Source organism: Ctenocephalides felis, unplaced genomic scaffold (genome assembly GCF_003426905.1).
Source record: "Ctenocephalides felis isolate EL2017-DRISC unplaced genomic scaffold, ASM342690v1 CF-g0.4_SCAFFOLD_03572, whole genome shotgun sequence".
Classification (NCBI taxonomy): Eukaryota; Metazoa; Arthropoda; class Insecta; order Siphonaptera; family Pulicidae; genus Ctenocephalides; species Ctenocephalides felis.
Window position 1 is genome coordinate 39,386,659 of NW_020539726.1, and position 12,580 is coordinate 39,399,238.

Consider the following 12,580-nt stretch of genomic DNA (forward strand, 5'->3'; position numbering starts at 1 on the left):
AAATGGATGTGTGTGTGTGTGTGTGTTTTGTATGTCCGCTTTTTTTCGTCCACGTTTTCGGGCGCACGGATCAACCGATTTGAATGGTTTAAAAAACATTCGATTCCTATTGATAGGGAGATGTGCTGATTAGTTTTTGGCAAAGGCAGGTCCAGCCGTTACGGAGATATGGAGCAAAGAGTGCAAATAATAGAAAGCGAGTTTTTGAGAGAACGGATCAACCGATTTGAATGGTTTGAAAAACATTCGATTCCTATTGATAGGGAGATGTGCTGATTAGTTTTTTGGCAAAGGTAGGCCCAGAGGTTTCGGAGATACAGAGCTAAATTTTAAAAAATGGCAGTTTTTGAGTAGAACTAAGCGTCCGATTTAAATGATTCAAAAACTTTCTGCTTGTTTCAACAAATAATTGATTTTGGAAAAAAAAATTTTGTTTCTAATTTTTTTTTCAAAAAATTTTTTTTGTAATTTTGGACTAAAAATTCAAAAAATCGCCCAGGCTAAGCACAGTCTAAGTGCCACTCTGGTACAAATGTTTACCCAAGTGCGTTTAGACTGTTTATGTATTGGGGCACTTTTCCAATTTTGTGAAAATTATTGAAAAATGTGAAAATGCCGCCAAGCTAAGCACAGTATAAGTGAAAATGTCGCACAGAATTATTTGCAAATGCGTTTAGACTGTGACTATGGCGGGAGCACTTTTTCAATTTTTGTGTAAATTTCGGAGATCTAGTAAAAAAAAACTAAAAAAAAATACCATTTGGCGGTCAACAATAATCATTAGACATTAGACATATGCACATCAAATTATCAGATATTTTATAGAGATTTTAAACAATGAGTATACATTTTGTTTACATTCCTATGGGTTCCGTACCAATGTTTATCCGTTAGACGGCGACGCGGCGCTTACGCGCTTCGATTTTTAGTCTCTATGCATTGCTTTGAAAAAAAGTTCAGAATTTCCAAAATATTCCAAAATAAATTTTTCAACAAAAAGTAAGTTTCTGTCAAAAATTTATAGTTTCTAAAAAATCAATTTTATCAGAGTAAATTTTTTTCAAAAATGTTAATCTTTTTAAAAAATAATAATTTTTGGTACGGGAAGTTCCAGCAATTTGCCTTAAGGCACGATGCCATGCGCCCCACTAGTTTTCTGCTAATTTTAACAATCAGATTACAATACAATCTATAAGTTAAAAGTTATGGTATTGAAAATCAAAATCAAGAAGAAAAACAAAATAGAATAAAAGAAATTAAAGAAAAGAAATAGAATAAATAAATGAATAAATAATAATTAAAATAATAGTATTAATAATAAAAACGATAATCAATAATAAATAATAATTAAAAATAACTTGTTTGAAAATTTTCCTGTGCGAAACGGAGAAAATTATGTTGTTGACGGTAGATCACTGGGTCATTTTTTTTTAATGCTAAATACCTTAGAAAACATGATTGTGTGTGTGCACTTATATAATATATTTGAAAACTGTGCGCACTTATACAAACATCAATCGACGATTACAGGAGCACGGTTCAACCGATTTGAATGATTCAAAAAAAACATTCGATTTCTATTGATGAGTAGGAAATCGGCATAGATAAACATTTTAATGTTACATCGTAGTACAAATCTTGATTTAACTAGTAGTGTATAGCATCGGGCCTTAAGGCAAATTGCTGGAACTTCCCGTACCGTAATGACGTATTCGAGAAGTTCTAAACGTTTTCAAATATATTATTACAAATACTGTAACTTTCATTATTTTTACTATCTTGTTATATCTGAGTGAGCAAGTCAAATGCAAATCATAAATCAATTATTACATTAACAATCGTCATTTCATTTCGAATTCAAGTTAAAAAAAAATAGTTGCCTAATTTGCACAAAATTGAAAAAGTCACAGTCTAAACGCATTTGCAAATAATTCTGTGCGACATTTTCACTTATACTGTGCTTAGCTTGGCGGCATTTTCACATTTTTCAATAGTTTTCTCACAAAATTGGAAAAGTGCCCCAGTACGTAAACAGTCTAAACGCACTTGGGTAAACATTTGTACCGGAGTGGCGCTTAGACCGTGCTTAGCCTGGGTAATTTTTTGAATTTTTAGTCCAAAATTACAAAAATATTTTATGGAAAATAAAAAAAGATGTAATAATTTTCATTTTCGATTTTCGGTCCATTACTATAACTACCCTACGGGAAGTTAATAAAGTTTCAGTGTTTTCTGAACTTTTTGGCATTTTTTAGAAAACATGATTGTATGTATGTGCGGATACAATTTTCCATCGGCGATTACGAGAGAACGGTTCAACCGATTAGAATGATGAAGAAATATGCCAATTAGTTTTTGAGGAAGACAGGTCCAGACGTTTTGGAGATACTGGGCAAAGAGTACAGGAAATACAAATCGAGTTTTTGAGAGACAAGTGCAAAATATTGCAATTAAGTTTTTGACAAAACGGAGAAACCGATTAGAATAATTCAAAAAACATTCGATTCCTATTGATAGGGAGATGTGCTGATTAGTTTTTGGCAAATGCAGGTCCAGATGTTTAGGAGATATTGAGCAAAGAGTTCAAAAAATTGCAACTAAGTTGCAAACTAAAAAACAATATCAGTGCTAAGAAAAGGGACTCTACTGATAACTTAAAAAAAAATCATAAATGTTAAAAAGGGACTCTACTGACGAGCAAACTTAAAAATATGATCATTGTTTAAAGAAAGGACCATACTGACGAGCAAACTGAAATAGTATCATTGCTGAAAGAAGGGACTCTACTCACGAGCAAAAAATAGTATAACAAAAGGGATTCTACTGACTAAAAAATAGTGTCAATGTTAAGAAGAAGGGTAAGAGACTCTACTGACAAGCAAACTAAAGAAAATTTGATCAGTGTTTTGATCACGGTGCATCCGATTAGAATGATTAAAAAAAACATTCAATTCCTATTGATGGGGAGACGTGCTGATTAGTTTTTGGAAAAGGCAGGTCGAGACGTTTCGGAGATACGGAGCAAAATGTGGAAAAAATTGCAATCAAGTTTTTGAGAGAACGACGCATCCGATTAGAATGTTTCAAAAAACATTTTACTTGTATTGACGCAATGAAGAAGTGATTACATTTTTGGGAAGGGCAGGTCCAATGGTTTCGGAGGTGCAGACAAAAGGTAAATATGTTTTATATTATTTTTTGGCGAGCAAAAAAAGTCAGTAAACCATTGCATTTCTATTTTATCCAAGAATTGGTTCCAAAATTAAAATATAACGATGAAAAATATCAAAAGATAAATAAAATACAAATTTCCAAAAACGAAAAATTTCCAATGATCTAATAAATAGCCATTTGTAAACGCTAATATTATTATTATTATATTATCTTATTATTGCTAATATTGTTATTTTGTTATATTTATTATTATTTGTAAATTATTGTTTTTGTAAAATTATCATTTTATTTATTCAGAAATTTTATTATTATTATTATTATTATTATTTGCTTTTATTTTATATTAAATCATCATAATACGGATAACATTTTAATGTAAATACTTTTCTTTCTATTTTGTACTCTATTTTATTTATATTTGTTATTATTCACTTATGTTACTAGAGGTTATATTATTTAGCAGTTGTAACAAATATTGTGATTAAAAAACCAAGATCTAGTTTTCAAAAGTCTTGAATTTTGTTTAATTTTTGACAAGTATGATTATTAAATTAAAATTTAAATTTATTTAAACATTTTATATTTATAAATGATTGTTACTAAAAATAAATTATTAAGTACCATGTAAATTTTAAGTTAATAATAATATTTAAATTTATAAAAATTCTCTGTTTAAAAATTTAAATTTTTACTAAAGTTTTTGTATAGTTTTTTTTTATTAAAGTTGTTAATTATTATAGTTATAGTTATTAATTTTACAAAAAAATATTTATATAAAAACTTGAATTAATTTTTATCAATGTCAAGGTAAAGGACTCTACTGACGAGCAAATTCAAGTTAAAATTAACGATGTTAAGAAAAGGGACTCTACTGACGAGGAAACTAAAAAAAAATTCAATAAAACATTGCATTTCTATTTTATCCTTAATTGGTTCCTAAAATTAAAATATAACGATGAAAAAAATATCAATACATAAACAAAATACAAATTTTTTTTTTTTTTTATAGTTTTCAAAAATCTTTAAATTTTGTTTAATTTTTGACAAGTATGATTATTAAATTAAAATTTAAATTATTTATTTAAACAATTTATATTTATAAATGATTGTAACTTAAAATAAATTTATAAGTACCATGTAAATTTTAAGTCACTAATAATATTTAAATTTATAAAAATTCTTAGTGTTAAAATTCAAATTTTTACTAAAGTTCTTGTATAGTTTTTTTATTAAAGTTGTAAAGTAATTTTTACAAAAAATTATTTTTTTAAAAAATAGAATTATTTTTTAATTATGCCTCCGAAGAAAAAAGGAAAAAAAGGTAAGGAGAAGAAGAGAAAAAGCCACAGTTGCCAGAAGTGGATAAAACTTTCTACGAATTGCAAATTGCTGATATCAATCGAAAATTGGCAAGGCTGCGCCTTGAAAATGAAACTTTAAGGCAATCGAACGAGGAGATGTCGACTAGTGTGAAAAGTTTGCAAGAAGACAGGTCAGTAAAGTAACAGATACGTTGAAATAACGTAACAGATGTAACGTAACCGTAACAGACATGTAACACGTGTAACGTAACTGTTACGTACAAGTACGCGTTTAATAAATTATATAACTTGGTAGTAGTTTTGTATGTAGCGACTAGGAATTAATATTATTAATAATAATATTACATTTTATCTATTATTTTGTAAATCTTACTTACATTTACATTTACAACAAAAATTTATATGGGTATGTTCATAGTTAATGTTCATAGTTTCTTAAAAATATAATTTAAGAAGATTTTTTTAATTTGTACTATGGTGTATTAATATTTATTTTTAATTTTATTAATTGAGTTTTAGTTTTTAATGTTTTTATGTTTTTAATTAATCTTTTTTTTTATTTTTAGGAGTGATGTGATAGATCATTTAAAAAGAGTTGCTGATAAAAAGGAGCAGGAAGCTGAGACTGTAAGGGCTGAATTGAAGCATTTGATTTTGGAAAGGGAAGAGGAGCAGAAGGGTTTCAAGAAGGCTATGGATGATGCCAAAGAAGAATATAGGTACGTTTATTATATATATATATATATATATATATATATATATATTAGTTTGAGTTAAAAAGTCGTGCGTTACATCAATGAAAATAGCATGAGTTTCTAGAAATCTATTTAAAATCCATACATTTCGGCTAGCATCTTAGCCTTCATTCAGTGACAATCAATTTAACTATAAAAATTAAAACTAACTAAATAATATCTAAGAAATTTCATAAAAAATCAACAACAATAATAATAATAATAATAATAAAGAAAACACTTCCAATCTTGTATCCTAATATAACATATGAAACCATTATTAATCCATGCTATGAGTATGTGCACATTGATAAAATATATATTTTTTAACATCGCAGATGGTAAAACACACAAATAAACATCTGTTAAAATTTTACGGGAAATTTAAAAAGCGATGAGATCTTGTCATTTTTTAAGAAATTTTGACACGCTATTAAGAATCCACGTGTTTGTCTCGTTCAGGGCTGTATTGTCAAAACGTTTATTTATGACTCTGTCGTTATGCAATTTAAAAACATCCCCTCAGCGAATCTTCTTTTAATTACGTTCTCTTCAAAATGTAAAATTTTAGGGTTGAAAAAATCTATATTATGGTTTAATTTAATAATATGTTTGGTTAACATTGTTTTATATTGTTTAAGATTTTTTCAGTTATTTTTATGTTGATGAAGGCGTTTACTCAGGTTTGGGCTATCATCAACATAAAAATAACTCCTAAGCAATTTAAAATTTCAATTTAGGATAGTTTACCCACAGCAACGCATGCCACATATAAATATTCCTGGAGCGCATTACTAGTCTTTGCAAGTGCCATTCTAATCTCAAACTGATTTCATTTAAATTGATTTGGCACATTTTGACATTCATAATTTATTAATTTTTGAATGACGATGCAAAACGAACTTATATTTCTGAATTATATTGTGTTATGCTAGAGTGAGATTTCAAATATTCTAGAAAAATTTACAGCCATACCATAGTTTTATCTTTAGATTATATTTTTGCTTTTTCCGCAAGCCATTCAAAAACTATGTACTTTTTGTGCATATCAGAAAATATTTATACTATGGGATAATTCTACGAATCAAATTTTGCAAGAATCGATCTGAAATTTAACTTATCTATTTTTATTGATTTGTAACCTTTCCGTCGTCAATATATAAAAATTGTTTTGCGGATAAATTTGATTTTTTCTATAATATTATATAATTACATAATTTAGCCTTGTTTGTAGTTTGCATTTTACTTCTATGTATTCAAATCTTCTATTTCTCACAAGCCTATAATATTTTAAGAGGTTCATATAAACTTTATGCATAACTTTGAAAAGTTATATCAAATTCTACACGAGTAAACATGAGATTCTAGTAATTTCATGTATATATATTCAAGTATGGGGAGAAAATACTAATAATTGTCAATATTAATAAATATAGAATAATTAAACTTTGAGCTCGAATAATTCTTAGCAAATAGATTTACCGAAAAATTATAATACACCTTTTTTGTAGAGCGTCGAATTTTTAATAAAACATAACACGAATTGTCACTTTTGATTCATTTGTCGCGGAGTTATATCTAAAAAAACAAATGGAATTTTACCTATGTTAATTTCATAAGAAACTTTGGTTGGGGTGCGGACTATCTAAAAGTTAATATTAAGAGTTAAAACTTTCAGAGAATTTTTGTTTAATAATTTGGAAGCATTTGAGCCCCTGGGAGCAAGGAAATTCGAGAATGTCTTTATTAAGGACCACCCTTATATATAAATATACATATATTATATATATATATATATATATATATATATATATATATATAATTATCTCTAGGTTGATGCACCAGCATTTAACAAACGAAATGAAACTCCTAACCGGCAAATTGAATTCTCTGGACGAATTCCGGATTTTCAGAGACGATTTAATGCGAAAATTTCAAGCTCAGGAAAACAAATCGAAAACGATGCCAAAGCTCACGCCAGACAAGTTTATGAATTGGAACGAAAATTGGTCGAGGGAAAGTGAGTAAAATATAAAAAAAAAACTTAAAATATAATGACACACTTCTACTGCCAAAACGTACAGATTGAATTACCTTAATAATTTATTTGTTTATATAATACACTTGAAATATATACATATATGAAATATATATACACTTAAAGAAACCCAGAAATATATAACATTTAATAAAAACTAGAGAGCACTTTATATATATTTGAGAATAATCTCCTTTGTTTTACTTCTAATCTTGCCTAATTATGAAAGAAATTTATTTTTCACGTTTCGTACTCTACATATGTGTCACCAATCTTATAATTTATTTGTTTATATAATACACTTGTAATATATACATATATGAAATTTATATATACACTTAAAGAAACCCAGAAATATATAACATTTAATAAAAACTGTAGAGAGCACTTTATATATATTTGAGTACAATCTGCTTCGGTTTAATTTTAATTTTGCTTAGTAATATAAGAAATTTATTCTTCACGTTTCGACACTACATATGTGTCATCAATCTTATAATTTAATTGTTTATATAATACACTTGAAATATATACGTATATGAAATATATATATACACTTAAAGAAACCCAGAAATATATACCATTCAATAAAAACTTTATACATATTTGAGAATAATCTCTTTTGCTTTACTTCTAATCTTGCCTAATTATGAAACAAGTTTATTTTTCACGTTTCGTACTCTACATATGTGTCACCAATCTTATAATTTATTTGTTTATATCATACACTTGAAATATATACATATATGAAATATATATATATATATATATATACACTTAAAGAAACCCACAAATATATAACATTTAATAAAAACTATAGAGAGCACTTTATATATATTTGAGTACAATCTTCTTCGGTTTACTTTTAATTTTGCTTAGTAATATAAGAAATTTATTCTTCACGTTTTGACACTACATATGTGTCATCATTCTTCTTTTAGGAGTAAATTGAAAAAAATGATGGAAGAAAAATTGTTCCAACTCTCCAACGATTTTCACGACGCCGCCGAAATTTGCATCGCCGATACAAGTCGTCGTGTTATTAGGGAAAATATAGCTTTGAATAACGAATTGGACTCGATGATGGCTAATTATGTAAATATAATATATTTAGAAAAAAAACACCAATTAATATTTAATATTTAAAAAAATAATTATTATTATTATTTTAGGTGAAACTGCAAGAAGAGTTGAAGGAAACTACAAAACGCGACAAGGAGTTGGTGCTGAAATCGCAGATTGACTGTAAGTGTAATTTATTTATAATTATATATAATATAATATAATATATTTATTTATTTTTATTTATTTATAATTTGTTTTTTCATAGCTGATGATATCAAGTATCTCCATCGTTCGAATTTTATGCAGAAGGAGTTGCTCAAGAAATTTAGAGACAAGACTGAATTGCTTGTTGAAAAGTAAGACAAAATTTATATATATATATATATAATATATGTGTGTGTGTGTGTGTGTGTGTGTCAACGTTTCGGCACTTGATGCGTGTCATCATTCAGCCATCTAAAAAACATATTACAATAAATACAAAGTTGATAATAAATATAAATATATAAAAAGGAGAAAATTATACATACCAACCAGGAAAAACAACAGAAAACAATTAAATAATGATCTAAAACAATTTTTATTTATTCAATTATTTATAAATTATTTATTTGCTCAATAAATTTTACATAATTATTTAGTTTTTTCTGTTGTTTTCCTGGTTTGGTAGTATAGCTATTTCTATGTTATGTTAGATTCGCTAAAACCCGAAAACGGCTGAACCGATTTGGCCACTTTTAGTCTTGAAATATTCGTGTTAATCCAGAGATTGTGGGAAAGGTGAGATATTATTTCAAAACCGCGTAGAAACTTTACTTTTTAATTTGAAAATTTTATGTAGAAGCGAAATTTAAATAAAATTATAGACGGCGGGCTTTTACGTCGAATGTCAAATGGTTTTGACATATGTTCAATTAAATTTAATATAGTTTAGATGAATATTATTTAAATTTAGTGTGTACTTTTGTTTGTAATTGTATTTATACACAAAAACGTTATTCAACGGATCGCAAATGTTACTACAAACTCAACAATATCAACTTTTTGAAATGTTAGTTTGAAAATGCACTTTTTGGCGTTATAGCGCCCTTTTTTGCAAATTATATATTTTTTTCAAAGTTAGTACTCTGGAAGAACTCATTTGCATATTTAAACTCATTTGCGTTCATAATTTTTTTATATACTACTACAAGGAAACAAATTTTTAGAATTAATAATATAACAATTAACAAATGAGATTCTAAATACCAAACCAGGAAAAAACAGGGGAGTGATAGAAAATCAGATTTACAGAAATAATTACATTTTGATAGGTTTCTGAAAGTAAGCAAGAAAACTACGTTTATTTACATCATTTGAATTTAAAAAGATAAAACAAGATTCGGAAAATCTTCCAAGGTCCGCATTTTTTTTCTTTTATAAAATTACAGGATGGTCAGTATTAAAAGCGTGTTTGAAGTTAATATGTGCTCAGAAAATATTGTTTTTAAATTGTTTGGATTTTTTAAGTTATAAATGTTTTATTTATATAAAGAAAAATTGTGTACCGTAGATTTTACTAATCGTTTTTTTTTTTAACTTCCCGTAGGGTAAGTTATGTAATGGGCCGAAAATCGGAATTGAAAATTTTACATTTCTCGACGTTTTGAAGGTTTCTGAACATTTTGGCATACCTCAGAAAAAATGGATGTGTGTGTGTGTGTGTGTGTGTGTGTATGTATGTATGGATACAAATTTTCGTCCACGTTTTCGGGCGTACGGATCAACCGATTTGAATGGTTCAAAAAACATTCGATTCCTATTGATAGGGAAAAGAGCTGATTAGTTTTTGGCAAAGGCAGGTCCAGCCGTTTCGGAGATACGGAGCAAAGAGTGCAGAAAATAGAAATCGAATTTTTGAGCGAACGGACTATCCGATTTGAATGATCTAAAAAACATTCAATTAGTAAAGATTGGGAGAAGTGGTTATTAGTTTTTGGCAAAGGCAGGCCCAGCCATTTTGAAGATACGGAGCTAAATATGTAAAAAATGGCAGTTTTTGAGAGAACTACTAGTCGTCCGATTTAAATGATTCAAAGAACTTTCTGCTTGTCTTAACAAAAATATTGATTTTGAAAAAAAAATTTGTTCCAATTTTTTTTTTTTTTTTTTAGTATTTTGTATATCGAAAATATTTCAGATTTTATTTTTAATTCTGACTATAGTTCTAATATACTTTACAAATAATTTCAACTCTGCAATTCGGTTTATATAATTCTTATAAATATTACACAATGTTACAATATTCATAATAATCTATTTGAAAACATTCAGTATTCCACGAACATTTCGTTACGGTGCGGGAAGTTCCAGCAATTTGCCTTAAGGCACGATGCCATAATTGCCTCAAGAAATTCCACTTACAGCTAGTTTACATTTGTGCGGTTTCTATATTATTCTTAGCTTCTATAAATCTTTGAAGTTATTCAAATGGAAAATATTTTTATAGGCTAGACAGATATTTCAGGTGTTCAAAGAATGAGATTATATCGCCAGCGCAAAAGTAAAAAAAAATTCAAGCAGTCAATGAATGTATGTTAATTTTCATTACATGAAGTTCTTCAAACACAATTATTACAGGATGAGTTAATTTGCAAAAACAATATTTGTTTAGGCGTTGTTTAACATAATCCACTGTGTGAATGAATATTATAGAATTTATTAATAAGCAATTACTTTAAAACGATCATGTCATATTTCAAGTACGACTTTGATTACATTATTGTTTGTAAATATTATACAATTTAAATGCTATTATAATATAAAAATTTATAATTTATCATTATATAAATGTGTATATTGGTTGACACTAATAAATGTGTGCATCGCGAGTGTTGCCATATTACTAATAAGCATATTATTCAAAATTGTTTATAATGTATTTATTTACAATTGAAATGCCATCCTGTGATAACAAAAAAGTTTTACTTCAATAGCATGTGAACCTTAAAGGCACTTTATTTAGGTAGATGCAGCAATCGTCTCCAGCAACAAGCAACGAGAGACAATATTGCTTTGAAAGACACACAACTCAAGTTGCAAAATACAATTTTTAGACAGAGAGTTGCCGAGCAGAATTTGCATGCTTTGAGGTGCTCCATTGCAGAACAGAAGAGGGAAAACGAGTTTTGAAAAGAAACTTTCTGGACATAGGAAGAACATTATCAAAGTCACCTTGCTATCGGTAAGGAAACAGATCATGGAATTTATTACCGTCAGTAGAGTTCCTTCTTTTAACATTGATCATTTCTCTTCAGTTTGCTCGTCTGTAGAGTCCCTTCTTTTAACAATAATATTTCTTAGTTTGCTCGTCAGTAGAGTCTTTTTCTTTACCAATGATAATATTCTTCAGTTTGTTCGTCAGTAGAGTCCCTTCTTTTAAATAAATTGTCTTTAACAATAATATTTCTTAGTTTGCTCTTCAGTAGAGTCTCTTTTCTTAACATTGATAATTTTATTTTAGTTTGCTCGTCAGTAGAGTCCCTTTTCTTAAAATCTTAAAATCTTAAATATTGATAAATATTGATAACTTTTTTTAGTTTGCTTGTCAGTAGAGTCTTTTCTTTTACCAATGATAATATTCTTCAGTTTGCTCGTCAGTAGAGTCCCTTTTCTAAAATCTTAAAATCTTAAATATTGATAAATATTGATAACTTTTTTTAGTTTGCTTGTCAGTAGAGTCTTTTCTTTTACCAATGATAATATTCTTCAGTTTGCTCGTCAGTAGAGTCCCTTTTCTTAAAATCTTAAAATCTTAAATATTGATAAATATTGATAACTTTTCTTAGTTTGCTTGTCAGTAGAGTCCCTTCATTTAAAATTGATATTTTTCAGTTTGCTCGTCAGTGGAGTCCCTTCATTAAAATTGATATTTTTCAGGTTGCTCGTCAGTAGAGTTCTTTTTCATAATGTTGATGATGTTTTTTTAGTTTGCTGGTCAGTAGAGTCCCTTTTCTTAATAAAATCACTCTTTCCAGTAAAGTTATCAAATATCTTTGATCAAACGAATTATTTCAATCTTTCTCTATTTCTATTATTATAGTAGAGTCCCTTCTCATGACATTGATATTTTATTTCCAATTTGCTTGTCAGTAGAGTCCTCTTTTTGAAGACCAATATAAAATCCATGATGGAATCAAATATTTTTGATCTTAGGTCAGATACAATTATAGAAATATGTAAAATTATATTTTAATCCTCGACAGTAG

General features: G+C 27.8%; 1 protein-coding gene across 1 annotated transcript in view; it reads left to right on the forward strand.

Annotated features, from left to right (window-relative positions):
* Positions 1-4,631: 4,631 nt before the first annotated feature.
* Positions 4,632-12,580, forward strand: part of LOC113388463 (cilia- and flagella-associated protein 157-like) — a 15,492-nt gene continuing 7,543 nt past the window's right edge. The window contains exons 1-5 of the mRNA XM_026625839.1: positions 4,632-4,666; positions 5,063-5,215; positions 8,210-8,363; positions 8,441-8,513; positions 8,599-8,689. Of these exons, the coding sequence (XP_026481624.1) occupies positions 4,632-4,666; positions 5,063-5,215; positions 8,210-8,363; positions 8,441-8,513; positions 8,599-8,689 (506 nt within the window). The remainder of the gene's footprint in view (positions 4,667-5,062; positions 5,216-8,209; positions 8,364-8,440; positions 8,514-8,598; positions 8,690-12,580) is intronic.